The 20,962-nt window shown below is 46.9% G+C and overlaps 1 protein-coding gene across 10 annotated transcripts in view; it reads right to left on the bottom strand.

Moving 5' to 3' along the window:
* The window catches only part of LOC144932429 (protein phosphatase 1 regulatory subunit 12A-like), a 105,957-nt gene extending 91,383 nt beyond the window's left edge, over positions 1–14,574 (bottom strand). For 5 of the 10 annotated variants that reach the window (XM_078856471.1, XM_078856473.1, XM_078856472.1 and 2 more), the window contains exon 1: positions 13,807–14,574. In XM_078856471.1, the coding sequence (XP_078712597.1) occupies positions 13,807–14,061 (255 nt within the window). In that variant the 5' untranslated portion in view covers positions 14,062–14,574. The remainder of the gene's footprint in view (positions 1–13,806) is intronic. The other 5 variants (XM_078856474.1, XM_078856475.1, XM_078856479.1 and 2 more) reach the window with 1 other exon arrangement.
* Between the last annotated feature and the right edge of the window lie 6,388 nt (positions 14,575–20,962).

Here is a 20,962-nt window from a genome sequence, read left to right as displayed (position 1 = left end):
CTGACTCGAGTCCAAGTCACATGACTCGAGTCCACATCTCATAGGTGGGACAAAGTCATTGTTATGCAAGTCCAAGTCGAGTCGCAAGTCATCAAATTCATGACTCGAGTCTGACTCGAGTCCAAGTCACATGACTCGAGTCCACACCTCTGGTAGTAAGTGACTTTGGCAGTAACGGTTCCACCTGAAGACAGAAGCTTGTGTTGCCTCCGAAACGTCGTGATTTAATTTAGTTGTTTACATTTATTCCAATAATTTTTTTACCTACGCAACTTTACCGAAAAAAACAGTATGAATCCTTGCAGTCACGAAAGCTTCCAATCTAGAGTTAAAATCCCACTCGTTAGTTGACTCGGTGCATCGTCACTCTATCACGAACGTTGTGGAAACTCAACAGAGGTCATCCCGAGAAGAAACAAGCCCTGCAATGACATGTGAGATGTCCACCAATGGCTCAGGGCCAGCAAAGCAGGACAAGCTAACCCAATTGCCCATGTGAGCAGGAGAACACTTTGTGAAAGGGCTCTGGCGCCAGTTCAGAAGCCATTGGTGTAAATTGAGTAACATAAGAACGTAAAATGAATTTGAAATGAGAGCGGATCATTTGGTCCATCGAGCTGCTTAGGTTATTTGTAGATTATCGATTTAAGTGTCTCATCGAGGTGTTTCTTGAAGAGCCCCAATGAACAAGCATCCACAACACATAAAAGTTAAAGGCTAATTGATAATAAATTGTATCATGCTCACAATGTTAAAGGCGGCAGGCACCTTTGGTCTTCAAAACCCTGACAGTCATTGTGTGGATATATTAAAGGTGTACACACAGAGCTTTAGAAATTCGTATTCTGGAGTAAAACAACACAAGGTGCCACCCTGCCCAAGGCAAACACATGATCAGATCGCCAAGTGACTGGCCTTGTTTGAGCATATTTCAAAGGACAGGTCTCCAAATTAACCACGGTCACAACACTCAGCCCGAAACAAAAGCAACCATCAACATGTTACTGGCTGCTCCAAATGGAACGCCATGAAGTGCACCAATAAACTACTCCTTCCTTGCTGCTGCACTTGAATTGTTTCGTATTGTGTTCTTTTTCCCTGCTAGAATAACTTAACTTACCAAGGAAATAACTCAAAAATATAGCTGGGACAACGACTGTAGTTATTCAATTGCTTGCGAATGTTTAATTAACTCAAGAGTATTTTAGTTTTAACCAAATCACCCCAAAATGTGCACGACATCAGATCTTGGAAGCTTGGCAGGGCTGAGCCTGAACAGTGCTCGAATAAGCAAACCATTATGCATTGAACAGATGTTGTAAAGCTATGTTGCCAGTAAAGGACAATGCAGAAAAAATCCAATATTTGAGTATACCATGCACCATCTACGCTACACCTCCAATTAGCACGGTTGGCTACGCACGGTGCAAAAGAAGTTCAACATACCAGCAAACCCGCAAATATCCCCCATGAGTAGGAAGGCCCCATTGTCTAGTACAAAAGTACTATTCATATACTTGTACAATGTAGTATAGTAGCACATGGACATCTCCTGACTTCACCACACGCCTTGTAGTTCTAAGACTGAGCTATAGTGAACCAATGATCATGCTGTTCACAATTGCACCCAATAAAAACTAAATTCCAGTGATTTATTGGCTAGTGATGTCATCCTGACTGCCTAACATACTAAAAAACGTCAAAACAATCAGTCTTCTTCGTGACATCATCCCCTTGCTGGCTTAGCACTACTGACCTGGATAAACAGTTCACGGAAAATGTACAAGGGTCCATTGATTAGAACAATGTGGACAAGCCAACTATTACACATCGAGATTTTCACTTCATATAATTTCAGTGCTAGAAAAGGCTAAAATATATATACACACAGTAATTGCAATTTCATGTTGTACAAAACGTTTTGCAGTTCATATAAAAGTCTAGGTGGGTGATGCCGTGTCAAGATAGCTATATGTATTCAGAATCATAAGGTTGCAAAAATTTTAATCACAGCCAGAAATCGACTGAGCTCAAATAAATAATTTGGGGTCAATAAAAATACAATGGCAACCTTGTGAGAAGCCAAGTATCTACTTGCTCTATGGTGAAAACGGCCTCCAAGTCTAAGCATGTGGAGCTTCTTCTCAGGGCCAGCAACATCTTTCCACCTCTTCATCGAGGTCTTGAACTTGTCCAGTGGACCTGCATCCTTGTCCTCTCGTCCACGTGACCATATTCAGTTTTCAATGTTATGGGAACCACTTCCTGTCGCTTTATACTCCCTAAGAGCAGACTAAAATACTTTTTTTTAAATATAACATTTTATTCAACCGTGCCAGTGCATGTTGCCACTGCCCAGCCATGCAGATTCAAGTATTGAAAAGGCTTTGGACAGTGGCTGCGATAATTGACTATCAGCAGCATGTGAAAATACCATTTTACGAGCTGCTAAAATGACACCTACAAGCATAGGCACATGGCACGAATGTGCAGAGAATGGGGACAGCACAGCACCAAGATCCTCAGACGCGTTTGAGTGGTATTTCGCTCGCCTCAGCTTCTTCACACGGCCGAGTTTGTTGCCTCGCATGCAAGGCGCTATCATCAAGGAGAGGTAGATGGCAGTCGGGAAGTTCACAGCTTCTAGCGTGCGCAAAGCAGCACGTGTAGAAGTAGAGCTGGCCACTCAAAGAGGGTTGCAAAGCCCCCCAAAAGCCTCGAGGCTCTTAATATCCATGGGAAGATCCCCCCCCCTCCACGCCCAGCGTTGAAAGCAAGGTGGACCCAAAGTGTCTAGGAAAGTGCAGTCATGTCGCCAAAATATCCCGTCGTGCCAAAAATCCACAAGGCGGCATAAGGGCAAGGGACACGTGGACTGAGAGCCAGGCAATGCCAGGCGATCATCCTTCTATCTCCCTGTTGGCTCAATTGACCTTTTGAACCAATGTCGCCAAACCGAGTTCAAGGTTTACACGTTTCCTGTTGCTTTTTACAGGCTTCCAGTTTTGTTGCGTTATAAGATCGCCAATTAGTTTGAGTTACCAAAGTACTCTTATGTCCCCACTTTGACTGAATTCAGTCACATGGGCGAGAGAAGAGGAAGTGTGTTGAGGTTCAGGACTGTTTTTCAGTTCCGGATATTATATGGCAGAGCAGGCCCCCACAACCAAGTTCAAGAAGACAAGTGGTGGGAGCGTGTCAATGACCGCTCAAGAAACCAAAACGTAAGGCCACCAATCTCTCCTTTTCCACTAACTATGAGCTCAAGGGATGTCAAAGTTTATGAACAGCACCTACGGCGACACGATGCTTGAGATGAACTTCTTTACCAAATGGCAGTCACACATTTTCTCTGGCGATTTTCCGCAATGTTGGTAATGGACACGTCTGGCACAGTTTCACCAAAAATGAGATCAACTGGAGCGTTTGTCAACAAGCGAATAGAACCGTGTAACTTTTTAATTTGTAGAAAACTCAACGTTTAATTGCAGGTTTAAATGCCATAAGAATTGAAAGCTAAATGAGCCGTGGAATTAATTATGACAAAAATCATCATATTTGATGCAAATATTCAAAAGTAATAAAAACAAATTTGCTTTGTACAGTCTTCCAGTTTGACACTTAAGGCTCACTCAATACCACCCCCTCCTCCTTTAGGAATGACATTCATGAACACCATGACAATAATGAATGTATCCGAATTGGAAACATGACTCATGTAATTTTCACAAATGGTCCTGAGGGAAAAAAATATTTAGGAAGGAAAACTAATTTTAAGTCAGTAATTTCCAAAAGTTTATTTTAATGAAGCGAATGGCATTTGCGAACACGATGAATGTTAGCTGTTATCGTTTGCACGTAATTTATTATCACCGTCAGCTGTCAGTGTCACTGTATTTATGAAAAAAACTACAGACTACAATCACACACAGTACTTCATGCACAGCCAAGGTGTTTTCAAAAAATAATGAAGACTGAATATGCCACACAAAGGTCAATGTTTTTTTTGTATTAAAAATTCAATCATATCCAATGAAAATAGGTTTCTGGGAGATATATTCTTTGGTTCTTTCGGTAAAGTCACGTACATAAAAAAAATAATAAATAAAGTGAATAAAAATAATAAAAATAATAAAAACAAAAAACCACGAATGTAAACTGCAGCCTGGTTCTTAATCGGAGTGAGTGTACTGGCAATCTATAATGTGAACTGTAGCCTAGTTATTAAGTTTGGTGAGTGTACTGGCAGTCTATAATGTAGACTGTAGCAATGGTTATTAACCTGGGTGAGTGTACTGGCAATCTATAATGTGAACTGTAGCCTGGTTATTAAGTTTGGTGAGTGTACTGGCAGTCTATAATGTAGACTGTAGCAATGGTTATTAACCTGGGTGAGTGTACTGGCAAGCTATAATGTAGACTGGAGCCTGTTTTTTAAGCTGGTGAGCGTATTGGCAGTTTATAATGTAAGCTACAATCCACATTATAAGATTTCTAGTACACTCACTCCGATTAAGAACCAGGCTAGTCTACATTAGTGATTTTATTTATTTTTATTAACTTTATTTTTTATTTTTATGTCTACCTAAAGAACCAAAGAATATGAATTCCTGCAGTCACAAACGTTAAGTCAAAAATCTAAAAGCACGTTCTGTAGCTAGGAAAAAATACTAAATAGAGTATTTCCCAAGCTTAGACAATTACAAATATGAACATACCTTGGAAAAGAAGATAAAACTCATCTGTACATAGCTTTTTTACAGACCAGAGGATTGTGTCCAAACGTCATCTTTTACGGAATGTCTTCCAGTTTTAATCCTGGTTAGAGGTAGATAAAATGAGTAATACTTTGCTTGATGTCAATATCCATAAAAAATTTGAGCAGATATGAAAGGGAAACTCCAATGTGGCAAATAATTAATTTGCTTAACAAACTTACGAGCTATCAATAAAACATGATCAAAAACATCAAGACAACTCACTCTCTGCCTTGGGTTAAGACCAAAGAAATTGTGATCAAGATATGGCCGCATGCACTGACCGCAATTCATGTCATAAACAGTTTTAAAAGATACTCGCACATGTGTATCAGAAGGGTGTGCGCTGTAGCCCATCGATATTGACAACTGAAAAGCACGTAACAAGTGAGTGAGCAATAAATGTATCTCCGCAGGTCAAAGTATACCCCTTTTCAAAATACCAATGGGCCAAAGATTATCTTTGCGGGTGGACCTGAGCCAACAACCCTAAAACTAGCAATGCCGAAGCATCTGCACGGGATACTCGGCCGCTCGGCCCGGAGGTTGTGTGGGGGGAGACGTGCCATCAGCACGCACGAACCCGACCCAATGGTGTTGGATGCAGGTGATGTTACCACCACGCAGTTGCCCGCCCGCATGCCAGTCAGCCAGCAAAAGTGTTTTTTTTATAATATATAAAAGCACAATATGATTATATTCCAATCGTGCTGCATGTATCCTGTCGCAGATGAAGTAAAATTCATTTGCATTTGGAACTGTCACAGTGAGAGGTGACAAAAAAACAAGTTCAAAAGTTTATTCGATAGTCATCATTCAAACTAGGAGGCAAAGCCACACGCCCTACAATAATTGGTCATTGTGAAGCCGACACGCATATCCTAAGCTTTGCAAGTAATCAATTTTCCTGCGGGTTGTGCTGTTGGTAGAATGCGTGACTTGCAATGTGGAAGTTGCAACATTAAATCCCGACCATGTTCCGTCAGGGTTGATAGCGCAAGTACTACTTTGTGGAAAGCCAACTTTGGTTGTACGACAAGGTGTCCAGCATCCACCGTAGCAATGGGAAATAGACACCAAAGGTTCAGGGTTGTAGATGAAGACAATCAATGCCACACAATCAATTACTTAAGCGGGAAAGCATTGTTTTACATTATTCATGTTAAAATCACATTTAGGTTTTTCAAAGAAACATGGGCTTGTTCCAAAAAATGCTGTAAACACTTACGTGACCAATTACTTGACGAAGATGGGCCAAGCACATTATCGCTGAGCAGCTATCAGACTAAGAAGTTCAATGTCAAAAGAGCAATTTGGTCAGGCTCAAAAGTCATGGGGGGGGGGGTTGCAGGGGAAGTTGTTTCTGAGATGAAACACCCAGGTCCTAAAAGGATAAACAAGCATCTGAGCAACAGGCATCACAGATATCTTCCTCTTTGAATTGTTACGGGCATGAAGACATACGAGTGCATTCTAGCCTGAAAAAACGTTTGCTTAAAATAAACCTCAGACGGCTGGAAACCGCATTCTCGTCAGCTCAGCATAGCCTGTGACAGTGGACCCTCGATGAAACGGAAAGCCCAGCCGCTTTGCGTGCGCCGCACACGACGTCACGCCAACACATTGGTTCCTCGTGACCGCCTGGTTATTGTCGTGCATACAACTGTAGTGCATTCGACGTAACATAATATAAAACGCCCTCTGCCCATCTGCGATTAAATCAAATAATTAAAGATGTAATGGAACATGCTCGCGCAACGTCAGCGGTGATGAGGTGACGCGTGATGTTCTGCACGGCCGTCAGGTGCTCGCCGCGTGGTTGGGATGTGTATTTCAAAGCTGGGACATTTCACGGACGGTGACCGATTAAAATGCCACTTTCCGCCCCGCGTGAAGTTTTAAAGCATATCGCATTTTGGGGCCAGAATGATCGTGCATGCACCAACAACTCTGGACGGCGATGACTACGTAAAGCTTTAAAAAATGGGCCCAAGCGTGCTCTGCTTACAATGACCACTTCACCGGTGAAGTAGTTTGACATTCCACAGGACAGCAGAGTCAGGAACAAGCCAAGTCGTCTCTATGCTCAAACCAGCCACGGGGCAGTGTGTATATATACTCTGGTGGCCCTGAACCAGCAGTTAATATTACACATTCCCATGGTGAGGACAAGTCTCTCTGTGTATGTCAATGTTGACTTCTCTGCATCCAGCGGTCCTAATTTTATCTACCTTCGTGGAATGATGGGCCGAGTCCACTCCAAACTGGGATTAAGTCGCAATCTGCCGAGTGTCATGCAAACAGCTTAATTCCAACAGCATAACCGAAAGGGGATTTGAAAATTGGAATCAAATTGCTGCTGAAGTGAGTCAGGCTTAAGTTGTCAACTCGAAGAATAAATACAAAATTACTTGTGCAATCGGCATTTGGCAGGTGATGAAATGACCGAGAATATATTGGACAGAGGGAAAAAAACTAAACATGAAATTGGTATTTTAAGTCAATAAAGTGATGAATACCTCGACCATACACCATATGCATTAAAACCAATCTTGAAGGCTTCAGGATGATTACGACACCTAACCTATACCCTATCTGGAACATCTAAATTCCAGAAGTGACTGTCAAATAAAGCGGCTATTAATCATCCGACGCTTTGTGTCACTTACACTGGAAAGTAATAAAGTGCTAGCAGTTATTTAAATGAGTCAGGGAAAGGTTCACATTCTATAAACATTGCCTGACCAACGTCTGCACTCACTCACCCAACCAACCCCCCTTTATGGGCTTGTTGGCTGGGCGAGCAGAACAGGTGGCATTTGCCTTCTTCTGCAAGCAGCTATTTCCCTAAAACCGTAAAGGCATTTTGCACCAACTTTACAACAACATAAACAACATCAACAAAGAAGAGAAGTGGTGAAATTCGAATGCTTCCATTTCTTCCAGTCTGGTCTGTCACTTTGCCGAGCGTGATCTGCAAGTTGCGATCAAGACTGAGGGTCCCCTCGTCGTCATTCAGTTTTAGTTAATTTCGATGCGATGCCAACGCTACTGCCTGCCAGGTCTGCAGGTAGAACCCAGGGCCTGCCTCCTGAGCCACTCCGAAAGCACTAACTGTACGCATGGAATTAAGCCAAGATCTTCCTGCCTTCTGTTGGGGAAGAGATTTAACGAGACGCAAGGCCGCCACTGCAGCAGTGGACACTGTACCCGATTCGGTGGGCATTGGCTCAATTTCTCAGACATACGCACAAGAACAACTCGTCTACATTTAGCTTCACAATTACCACAAGTGTCAATGGTCGACAAAGCAAACAGTTATATACAAATTAAGTATGATTTTAATTAAACATCCGATTCAAATACTCCCCTGTATATTATTTGAGGCCAAAGCTGTCAGCATGCACATATGCAGGCCAGCACGGCACACAAGGGGGGTGGGGATATGGTGAGATACATGCCCTACTGCATTTGCCAACGTTTACAAACCGCACCAGGTAATTATATAAGGCCGAGGTGACCTAGGGGAGGCCCAAAGGCCACTTCATATATTCACCGCTTATGTTGGCAGCGACCAGGACTAACATTCAGGTCACCGGTTCTGTATTGCAGTGCGCAAACCAGTACTTCACATACGACACAAAGGCCAACATACAAAGATCCCCCCCGTATCACCTGCAACAGGCTGTTAAGGCAAGACTTTACCGAAAAAACCAAGAAGAAGAAGGCAAGTGCTGTTAGCGAGCACCTAGGAAAGCTGGCACGGCAACACAAGGTGACATTTATACACCACACCAGGTACTCATTTGAGGCCGAGTCAACCTAGGGGAGGCTCAGGACCAGTTGAAATAATCGTCACTGGTGTTGGCCGTGAGTGAGAATCAAACCCGGGTCGCCGGGTTCGCAGCGCAGAATGCCAACCGCTACACTGCCACTCCCCTGACAACAACAACAACAACCGCCATTCGCCACTAAGTGGCGGTGACGTCACCACGACGCTTGTGCCAGGCCATGTGCACCTTGAGGCCACGTGAAGTGTCGAACGCCCGCTGGCAGGAGGTCACGGGGCAGACCCAGGTGCCACGGGTCGACTGACCGAGATGACCGAGATGACTGGCTGATGCACCACCTGTGCCCCCTACTGTACCAACTTGCTGTGCTTTAGCCACCCGTCGCTCCGCTCGTTGTTGTGAGCGTCGCTCCTCCGCCCTCCGTTGTTGTTGGAGGGCGACTGCCTCCAACTGCCCAGTAGCGTCCTTCACGAGCCTCCTCCACAGAGGCCGATCTTGACACCGCTGGTACCAGTCATCGGCAAGTCCACTCAGCTCCACGTCCTCCTGTACCACATCACTCCATCTCTTCTCTAGCCCGTGCTGCGCCCGTTTAGCCCCCTCGATCCGGCCGAACAAAAGCTGTTTAGGCATGCGGTGGCTGGGCATGCGGGCTACATGACCCAGCCAACGCAGCCTTGCCTGCCGGAGGAGCTCACTGATGGGACTTTGCCCAGATCTTTCAAGGACTTGTGAGCTCCTCACACAATCCAGCCTGGTTAAACCCAGGATGGATCGTAGGCAGGCCAGCCTAAATGTTTCCAACCGGCGAAGATGCTCCACTAGGGGGGTCCACGTTTCGCAAGCGTAGAGAAGGGAGGGAATGACCGTGGCCGAGAAGACCTGAAGCTTCGTGCGGAGCGACAGACCAGGTAGCTTCCACACAGCGTTACGCAACCGATGAAAAGATATTGCCGCTCGACTGATTCGGAGTGAGACCTCTGCTGATAAACTGGAGCCGGTCATAAGCACACTGCCCAGGTATGGGAAACTCTCCACTCTCTCCACCACTGCCCCATCACCAATTGGGAGTTGTGGGGGTGGAGTGTCCGATGGTACAAAATACCCAGGCAGGTGCTTAGTTTTGGTGGGGCTGATGGTAACGCCCCACCTCTTAGTGGCACGTTCCAGTCTCAGCAGCAGCGTCTCCAACTCCTCTTCTGAATGAGCAGCTATTACCAAATCATCGGCATACATAACGTGGTTGACCAATAGGGAGCCATCCCTTGATCGCACCCGGGCGTCGATCAGCACACATTGTAACACACATCACACTCTACATATAGATACATGGTATAGTATCAAATGTTCATGACCACAAGGCCATGTGAGAGAGATTGCACATTGCTATGTCAGGAGGCAGTACAAGAACTGCTGCTGGCTTTCCCCCACAATAGAAACTGTATCTAAACACACATGTACAACTGTTCATGTATGCTGAGAACAGAGCCCTACTTTGCATCGTAAAGCACAGAGTTGCTGTTGCCGAGAAATTAAGGTCAACGTGGCACTTGTGGAGTAGTAAACGCCATGTATACCTGGTCGCCTTAGTCTCCCACGAGATAGGAAAAAGTGCAAAAAAATATCAATAATAATTTACATTTCTTCCTCCCCACGCTGTGTGAGTTCATGGGGGTTGATTGACTATACTTCACCATGCAGGTCACAGAGGATTGGAAGCATATAAGACTTTTACTTTAGACTAAGTTGATCTTGCGGAGGCCCAGCCCAAGTTCATAACCATCACTGCTGTGGCCAGGAATCGAAATTGACGGATTCAATTATTATACTTCTTTGAACTCATAATGCAACGTATCCGCACATTTACATACCTATTGAGTATAATTACATGAATACACAAAAGTGCAGGTGTGCGCCTATGCTTTAACGAGCATTGAAACGCTCCAGTGATGGGCCATAACAGTGCATCGTTCAAATTACGAACATTGGGGGACAAAGTTACTCCAAAAAACAACGAATGTTGACTTCCCTTCACTAAGTGGTGGGGGATTATTTTACCAACCCACAAAGAGATGACGATGCGGCTTAGTTGGCCTTGGCAAGGATTCAAACTCACTTTCTCAACTGGTCAGCCTGCTGCTCTAACGCCACAGCAACACTGCGTGGCTTACGTATTGTACAAATACGGTAGTATTATAGACGGTAAAATGTAAAATTGACAATCGTAACTACGAAAGTGGGATGAAGCGGTGGCAGCCGTGTATTAGCGTTTAAAGCAAGCGACCAGAGTTTGATGCCTGGCCACGGCTAGCGTAAGCGGCAGTGATATTTTAACTGCTCCTGGACGACCACCCTCTTCACCAATCTGCACTTACGAGGCAAGGGGGGGGGGGCAGGGAGGCTTTTATCCACCAGTCGATTTGACAAAGGGATGTGAATTTCTTTAATTACGAATGTATGTGTCCAAAAACATAACGCATATATGTGAAGGAGCAGTAAGGCTACCAATTGTAAACCAATTCAGTGCAAAATATCAGCCAGGGTCAACTAGACCCCACTACCTTCACAGTAAAAAAAATCTATAATAACTGGTAAGGCTGCCACTACTCCATGTGTGTTATTCACTTATATGTGTGATCAACACAGTTAGCGCGCTATGCTACGAATCCGGCTACTCGAGTTCGATTCCCGCTCACGGCTAACACCAGTGACGATTATTTGAACCGGCGCAGGGCCTCACCTAGGTCGACTCAGCCTCAAATGAATACCATGTGTGGTGTGTGGGGAGACAAAGGTGGCCGGGCGTGGTGCTGGCTACAGACCCCTCTAATGTACCATTCCGGCCTTCATCGGTGCTCACGAACATCACTTGCCCCAACAGTCTGTCAAAGCTATACGGGGGATCTTTGTCTTTGTGTGGGTTCAATGTTATTAAGACTCGCTGAGGCTTTCTTAAATAAATGACGACTTGCTTGATGCAAGAACGTTCAATGTGGTTGGTGCACTCTACATGTTAAGGGCATCCTTTTTCCCCCCAATGTCCAAAATGTTTTAATTCCAACCAACGCTGCTCGTCAACTAAAGTGCAGCACTTATGAACTTGCATCATTTTACAATCAAATTACAGGAAGTAATTAGATACTGTACACGACTTTATTGACAGTGCAGTGATGGCTAATAAACCAATCAATCCCAGCCTCATAAAGCAAATGACCCTGGCTGGGATTTCAACTCGTAATCTAGTTTTGAATAAGGTGCCGCCTTGTTACTTCGTCAATAAACCATGGAAGTGCCTCTTGCCCATCTCTCTCGCACACAAAAACATACATTGTGTGCATTTACATTTATATAGATGAAACATTTGCAACTGTGCACAGTACAGAAGACGAACAATCTCATCATCCAATCCACCAGGCCAATGCCAGTGAAGTAATGAATTCTAGAGGCCTACAAGTTCGCGCCTCTCGGCCACCCCTTCCATTCTTCCACGGGGCTCACACATCACCTCACTGAACTTTATGCCACCACAACACGGCAATGACAATACTAACGGTGTGTGGGATACTGATGCTGGGATCGAGCCAATTTTACCTTGGTGAGGATTCAAATAATCTACATTTTAGAGGACACGTTGCTGCTCTGCACTGTACAATGCAAGCTCAACATAACATTTACATATCCACAGATGTGTATCGTGTATAGACACACAACTGATCTGTATATAAAACAGCAAATAACTAACAGTGTACTGAGTATTAGACAAAGATCCCCAGTATAGCCTTGACAGACTGTTGGGGCAAGTGCTGTTAGCGAGCACCTTTTAAGGCCGGCACGGCATACGAGGTCGTGGGTGGGCACTACCACGCCCGGCCGCCTTTGTCTCCCGTAGTGGCGATGTTTACACACCGCACTCGGTACTCATTTGAGGTTGAGTCTACCTAAGACCGGTTCAAATAATCGTCACTGGTGGTGGCCGTGAGCGGGAATCGAACTCGGGTGGCCGGGTTCATAGGGCAGCGCGCTCACCGCTACACTACCGCTCCACATCATTTCACATTTCACAATTTAATGCAAATACGGAAAGAGGTGGTGGTGATGATGATAATAATAATACAGTACTGCAATGGTGTTGATGATGGTGATGATAATGTAGATAGATGGTGGTTATGATGATAGTGGTGTTGATGGTGATAATATATATGATGGTGATGTGGTGATCGTGATGATGGTGGTCGTGCTGGTGGTGATGGTGATGCTGGTGGCGATGGTGATGATGTGGTGATGGTCGTGATGATGGTGATGATGGTAGTGATGCTGGTGATGCTGGTGGTGATGATGGTGTTGATGGTGATGATAATGGTGGTGATGGTGATGATAGTGGTGATGATAGTGGTGATGATGACGATGGTGGTGGTGGTGATGTTAATGGTGTTGATGGTGATGATGACGATGGTGGTGATATTAATGGTGTTGATGGTGATGGTGACGATGGTGTTGGAGGATGAAGCCATGGCTGGTATGAGAAGAACCCCAGGAATCCCATGTTTGGGACGAAGTGAGCTGCACGTACAGTACGTGTATTTATGTCCAACATAGGTCACATACCACGCCGTCGTTTTATCACAGCCCATAACAGTTTGAAATATTAACAAGGGGGACACTTTTGTTTTAAATGTACACAACTGTGCACATTACTATACAACATAACCACGCCACGCAAATAATGTTGTCGTGGAGTAATTACGACCAGGGCCTTGTGGGTCAGGGCCTCTGTCGGTCTCGTCCATCACTCCCCCTGCTGCTGCTGATGATCATCATCATCATAACTGCGGTGATGGTGACAATGATGATGGTGATGATGTTGATGATTGATAACGCCGATTATTCACACAGTAAGGCAATTCGCAGTGACATTTTTGTACGGAATGCCCGATGCTGCTTTCTTGCACCTAGCGTCAAAAGTAGAGGAGGGGGGGGGGGTCATTCCTGCAACATTAACACACACACACAACTACACACAGCACAGCGCATTACTATCACTATTAACATTGGGGGAACTAATTAAAAACTACGACGACTAATACTGATGATGAACCACAGAGGCCTTGCGAGGCTGGGCCCTCTGAATCTCTCCTCGCCGTGTCCACTCGTTCAACCCCTCCACTGCTTCTGCTTCAGATGACAACGCTGCTGCTGCTACTGCCCACCATCAAACAAACAACAACCACCAACAACAACCACAACAACAACCACCTCACCTGGTGCAGCGCGCTAAGCCCGTCCACGTTCGCGTAATTGATGTCGGCGCCGCGCTCGATGAGCGAGAGCACCTCGTCCGTGTCGCCGCTGGAGCAGGCTGCCAGGAACACGGCTCCATCGTCGAACTTCACCTTGCTCTTCTTGCGACGAAGCACCGCCGTCTCGAGGTCTGTCTCGGAGCCGGCCCATCGCTTCAGCTGCGCCGCCCGCTTCTGCTTGGCGCTGTCGGCACGGGAGCGGTCGTCCGCCGCCATTTTTGGGGGATAACCCCCCTCCTCCTTCTCCTCCTGGTCTCTCTCCTCTCTTCACTCCCTCTTCTTCTCTCCTCTGTTGTAAGTGCTCGTGTGGTGGCGATGGTGAGGGAGAACGAGCTTCTTTTCCCCTCCTCCTCCTCCCTCTTCTTCCCCGCCTCCTCCTCCTCGCGCTCTCGCTCACCGCTCGTGGTTGGCTGCGGTGGGGCGAGTCGTGGTTAAAAAAAAAGAGGGGCTCGGGGTGGGGTCGGTTGTTGTAGGTTGTTGGTGGGCGGTCTCTCGCTCTCTCTCTGTCTCTCTCCCTCTCTCTGTCTCTCTCCCTCCCTCTCTCGTGTGTGTAGGGGGTGTTCTGTGTGTGATGTATGGCTGGGTCGTTGGGTCTCTCTGACCGCCCCCACCACCACCACACACCTCACGCTCTTGCTCACCACATCTCGCCCTAAGGACGACGACGGCCTTCCCGCCACCCACCTCCTTCGCTCTGTGCCGGGGATCCTTGTCCCCCTCTCTTCCACAAGTCTCAGTCTCTCTCAGAGTCCCTCCCCTAATTAGCTCTCCCCACCCACATCGACGTCTCTCCGCCTGCCACTCCACGAATCTCTCTCCCCTCCCACTGTGCTCGCCCCTCCCCTCCCCTCTAAGCCCCACCCCCTACACCTTCGCCCCTCTCCTCTAAGTCCCCCCCTACACCCTTGCCCCTCCCCTCTAAGCCCCACCCCCTACACCCTTGCACCCCCCTCTAAGCCCCACCCCCTACACCCTTGCCCCCCTCTAAGCCCCACCCCCATACACCCTTGCCCCCCCCTCTAAGCCCCACCTCTACACCCTTGCCCCTCCCCTCTAAGCCCCACCCCCTACACCCTTGCCCCTCCCCTCTAAGCCCCACCCCCTACACCCTTGCCCCTCCCCTCTAAGCCCCACCCCCTACACCCTTGCCCCTCCCCTCTAAGCCCCACCCCCTACACCCTTGCCCCCCCCCTCTAAGTCCCCCCGCCTACACCCTTGCCCCCCCCCCCCTCTAAGCCCCACCTCTACACCCTTGCCCCTCCCCTCTAAGCCCCACCCCCTACACCCTCGCCCCTCCCCTCTAAGCCCCACCCCCTACACCCTCACCCCTCCCCTCCAAGCCCCACCCCCTACACCCTCGACCCTCCCCTCTAAGTCCCCCCCCTACACCCTTGCCCCTCCCCTCTAAGCCCCACCCCCTACACTCTTGCCCCTCCCCTCTAAGCCCCACCCCCTACACCCTTGCCCCTCCCCCTAAGCCCCACCCCCTACACCCTTGCCCCTCCCCTCTAAGTCCACCCCCTATACCCTTGCCCCCCCTCTCTAAGCCCCACCCCCTACACCCTTGCCCCCCTCTAAGCCCCACCCCCTACACCCTTGCCCCCCCTCTAAGCCCCACCCCCTACACCCTTGCCCCTCCCCTCTAAGCCCCACCCCTACACCCTTGCCCCACCCCTCTACGCCCCACCCCCTACACCCTTGCCCCCCCTCTAAGCCCCACCCCCTACACCCTTGCCCCTCCCCTCTAAGCCCCACCCCTACACCCTTGCCCCACCCCTCTACGCCCCACCCCCTACACCCTTGCCCCACCCCTCTAAGCCCCACCCCCTACACCCTTGCCCCTCCCCTCTAAGCCCCACCCCTACACCCTTTTCCCTCCATTTTCAGTCCCCTCCCTCTCCCTCACGAGGTGTCACCCCCTCCACCCCTCTAAGTCCCTCCCTTTTGTCTCTCTCTCTCTGAATTATCTCTCCGAAACGCTCCCCTCCAAAGTCCCTCCCTCTCTCACTAAGGCACCTCCCTTTCTCGTCTCTCCTTTCCCAGTCCCCTCCCCCTCCTGTACCATCTCCCTCTGACTTTTCTCCCCTATGAGTTCCCTCCCTCTCAGCTCTCCCTTGCTGCTCTCTCCCCTTTTTCAGTTCCCTTCCCACCCTCTTTGCCTCCACTCCCGTGACTCTCCCCTATCCAAGTCCATCCTCCTCTCTTGAGCCCTCCTTCTGCCGATGGACGCTCACACTTGTTGTAATACAGAGTTAGACCGATAACTCATCTAAATTGTCTCATGGTTGTTATTGTTGGACTTGCATCCCACTGGGATTTTGGCACACAGCGTTGAAAGTGTTTTTTCTGGAAGACGTTTGCTGTTTTTTCCTGGATTTTTCTGTTGCGTGTAGTCACTTTAAGATGACTCTTGTTCATGTTTTTGTTTGTTGCGGTTGCACCCGATTCAAGAGCCGAATGGCTCACAGGGCTATACCTAATAAACTCAACTCTCTCCTCCAAGGCGTGCTCTTACACTGCCATGCCACCTCTCGCCCTCTGTACTCTTCTGTCAAATTGCACTCTCTCGTCCTCTCTCTCTCTCCACGACTCTCAACATCGCCTTGCTCCCCCCCCGCTCCCGTTAGTCTTTCTCTCTACCCTAAAACTTCCTTCCCTCCCACTCGACCCCTCCCTTCTGTCACACTTTCACGCTCCTTTTAGCTCACGATATAAATCCATACCGCCAATTCCTCACTTCTCGTCCTGTCCATCGAATGTCTTTCGACCCCGTGTTCTCCCTCTCTTTTCCACCATTCCCCCTTTAAGTGTCGCTGACTCCTCTACTCTGACCAGAGGTCGCAACCGGGTACCCGATACCCGTACCCTACCCGATACCCGGCTACCCGTACCCGGCCGGGTACGGGTACGGGTAGCCGTTTGCGACCCTGGTGCGTCCGGGTACGGGTACGGGTAAGGAATCAAAACCCGTTTGTGACCTCTGACTCTGACTCCCACTTTCTTTCCCAAAGATAGCTCAGGCTGTCTCTCCCCCCCCCCCCCATTCACCACCACCTCACCAACGCGCATTGACCAGCGTGGTGAAGTATGGTTAAACAATGAAAACCCCCATTACCATTCTTTGGTTCTTTTCGGTTAAGTCACGTCTAAAAATAAAATAATAACCACCCCCATTACCAACACGGCGTGAGTCCGCCTTCATCCAGCAGTAGGTGAAGAAAGTACTGCGAGTTATTTAACTGTCCCGTCGTGGCAGAGGTCAGCCTTTGCATTGGAAATAACCCAATGTTGACGCTCTGCAAAGTGCTTATTAATTTTGTTGTCTGCAGTAGGACATCTTCTTAGGTTTTTTCGGTAGTAGTAGGACAATAATCAAGTCCGTTTATTTTGTTCAGCCAGGTTGAGAACTCAGAGACCAATAATAAAGTCTCATTTTCAAGAGTGACCCGGGACACCACAACGACTAAAAAATATATAAAACTACTGTGTTGACTTAAAGCTTTCGTGACTGCAGGAATTCATATTCTTTGGGTCTTTCGGTAAAGCCACGTAGATAGAAAATAATAAAATTATCACGACGTTTCGATCGCAACACAAGCAATCGTCATCAGGTGAAAAATACACTGTATTGCACGTGGAATATTTTCCTTCCCAATGCTGTATATACAATAGTGTATACAAGAGGCCCAGCCTAAACGTAAATGGAGCCATGGACAGAGCATTAAGAAATCCTTGAAAGTAATCCTCTCGTAATAACACTGCCATTTGTTGTTATTTGCTGTCCACAGCGTGGCATGTGTGTGTGTTACCTATTATATACATGTGTTATAGTGATGGGGAGCGGCGGTGCTAGTGGTTAACGCTTTATGTAATGGAACCCAATGACCTGAGTTCGGTTATGTTAGTTGGCGAGTAATATCTGAACAGGTCCTGAAACCCTCTTACCAACCCACACGGACCAGCATTGTGACATATATCGTCAAATAACGTACATCACTGGCACGGTATAGAGGCCTTCATCAAGCAGCAGATTGACAAAGGGTTCTGATTTTATCCATACAAGACTGTGAAATTGGATTTTAAAAAATATATATAACAGTCTTTACCAAGGATGAGTCCTTGATTTTCATATTAATAAATAAAGTGCAAACTGAGCATAGGAACAATTTTTCAAATGTTCCGAATATTTGTTTTTATTTCAGATATATCCGAAAGCATAACATCACAGGAGATGGCATCACTTATTAAAGGTGCTGTCACGTGGCGTCGGATCACGTAACTTTTGTCCGCATGAAATCGCGTTAAATCTTCACAATGTTCACGAAGAAAACAAAAAAAGATTACACATTGACCTTAAAAATCTTAGTTCTTTTTTACATTTTAAACTCATCACTAGTCCGCAAGCATATATTTTCTGTGCCTCTCACAGATTTGTGTCCTGGGCAGCCAGCCTGATTTCCCACCACGAAGGCATGATCAAGAATTATACAGTACAGCAAGTGCACCATGCACTGGCACAGACTGTGGTACTGTAGTCTATACTGTACGTATACTGCCTTCCAGACAACTCTACCAGGCATAAGCAAACTAAGCAAACGTTTAGAAGCCCAAAGTAGTTCAGGCAACCGCGGATTCACGAACCCATTGGGTGCCCCAAATGCCAGCCCTATTTCAGATCCTCATAAAGCTTTTACACAGCTCATTTTAACAACACACTAAAAATATATTTCATTGAAATGAGTCCATCACTGCAAATGTGACATCGAGTTACGTTGGTTGTCCACCCAAGAATAATTTCTGCCTTGGGCCCCTAGTGGGCTAGAAAGCCACCACAGCTGCCGACAGACCCGTAACAGAAGCCATCCCCGCCACACCTCATGACGAACAACTATACTTGGACAACTCACAATCTAGCATCCCCCCCCCCCTGTCATTGGGAATCTCTATCAGTCGTAACACAATGCAGTACACCCTAAACCACAGCCATATAAATTGACAAGCGTGTTAGTTTTGAAATGCCCTAAAAAAAACACAAGTACATTTTGGACAGATTCTGATAGGGCCTGCGTCTGCCATTGCAATTAATAAGGCGGAAACAATATGTCACACGGGGATACAGTGCAGTAATCCACACCCAAGATGCAATATTTTTGGGGAAAGCTGGCTCCGCATGCCCTCTGATGGAATGCATGAGCACGAGTCAGGCCACCAGTCTTAAAAGGGCATCGCGTGGCCTTTATTTAAATGTTGTGACAATAAACACGGAGACTTTATCAGTAAAAAATAAATACATCACGAAGTATCATCCGTTACGGTGATCTTGGAAACATCATAGAAACGAGGTATCATCCGTGCGTTGAAGCCCTGCCGCATTCCCACCTATAGCAGTATGTTTTCAATTGGCGATATTCACACTGCAAGCGAAATTTTTGGCACGTTTGATGGTGGCCCCTTCCTTCATATACCATACTTTACAGAGTATCTATTTGAAATTATCTTGCGGTTTTAATTTTCCATCCAAAAAGCCATCTCATTGGTAACCCTGAAGGTTAAAATCGACACGCAGGCATGTGTCACTGCTATGCCCTCGTACCTTTACAGGAAGTTTAAAGGGAGGTCAAAAGGTTACGGTTATCTTGGAAACATCATAGAAACAGCTTCTTCGTTCTCGTACATTGAATAACCTGTCCAACCTCACTATAAAGACAAAGACACCCGTATAGCCTGTTCAGACTGTTGGGGCAAGTGCTGTTAGCGAGCACCTACGAAGGCCGGCACGGCACACGAGGGGGGTGGGTGGCCAACACCACGCCCGGCCGCCTTTTTCTCCCCAGCGGTGATGTTTACACACCGCACCAGATACCCATTTGAGGCTGAGTTGATCTAGGGGATGCCCATGACCGGTTGAAATAATCGTCACTGGTGTTGGCTGTGAGCGAGAGTCAAACCCGGGTCGCCTGATCCTTAGGACAGCGTGCTAGCTACTGCACTACCGCTCCCCAAAACGTCACTACAATCATTGTACCACAGTGAAACTCTCGACTTCAGACTTAGGGATATGCCGGAAAGCCCCCCAAAACCTTTTTTAAGGAACATTTTTTTTTAAATTATCATCAATCCAATGACTGCAGCCAAAAAACTTTTTACACGGTTTTGTTTTGCTCTGTATGCCCTTAACCAGTGAAAATAACATCAACATGTAGCCTGCATCATTCTTGCTCGTGTGGGTGTTTGGATTTCGGTCTGTAACCACTGTCGATTTAACACTGACGGCGTTATTCAATTCTCAAAATGCCACGAAGGCACTGGTCCCTGAACAATATAAAAATAGGTCCACTGACCGTGGGGTCGAGACTCGCCCTATTGTACTCGTGGGGTCAACACAGCGAGTGGCACTCTATGAAAGGCAAATCAGGAGTCAGATTGTTGAGCTGGAACCACCGTGCCACCACTTTGCCCATATTTAGTCATACAGAAAAATTCCTGTTATCCACTCCCCTTTTTATCCATAACTCCTATTATCAGTGGCAGCTGTAGTGTCTGCGAAAACTCCCGATTAATTATCAGCCGCCCCTATTTCTGAGTATTACCCACAGTTGACCGCGATTTTACGCATCACGCAAATCGGGGCAGTTTTCCGACACCCGCAATTTTTTCCGTGGAGTAAGAAGAATTTCACGGCAAATGACTCCTAATAATACCCACGGGTTATCCGTGATTTTTTTTTATCACCGCAGTATAAGAGGGGTAAAATCGCAGATAACCCCGCGGATTAATTATAGGACCCGGGAAATAGGTCCACAATATCACCGCGGATAAGAGGAGACCTCCTGTATCCGTTGTGTGCAACTCGGTTGACGTAAACCCTGCAGCCACTGGAGGCTCGACATTCACGATGACGACAAAACTTTTTTGTATCAAATTGACTCATGAGGAGGAGAATCGTTAAAAGCTTTATAGGCACATATTCCGCACACAGGCTTTACATCGGGGCCTATTAGACTTAAATAACCATTCACAATTGTTTTGTCTTCGGCCAACTTCACGTCACCACTCAGCCAAATGTGTGTCGTGAGATCCTTCACCACCCGACGTACCGAAACAACTTGAATCGCCA

Source organism: Lampetra fluviatilis, chromosome 5 (assembly GCF_964198595.1).
Source record: "Lampetra fluviatilis chromosome 5, kcLamFluv1.1, whole genome shotgun sequence".
NCBI lineage: Eukaryota > Metazoa > Chordata > Hyperoartia > Petromyzontiformes > Petromyzontidae > Lampetra > Lampetra fluviatilis.
Note: the sequence above shows the minus strand (reverse complement) of the source record. Positions and strands in the feature narration are given on the sequence as shown.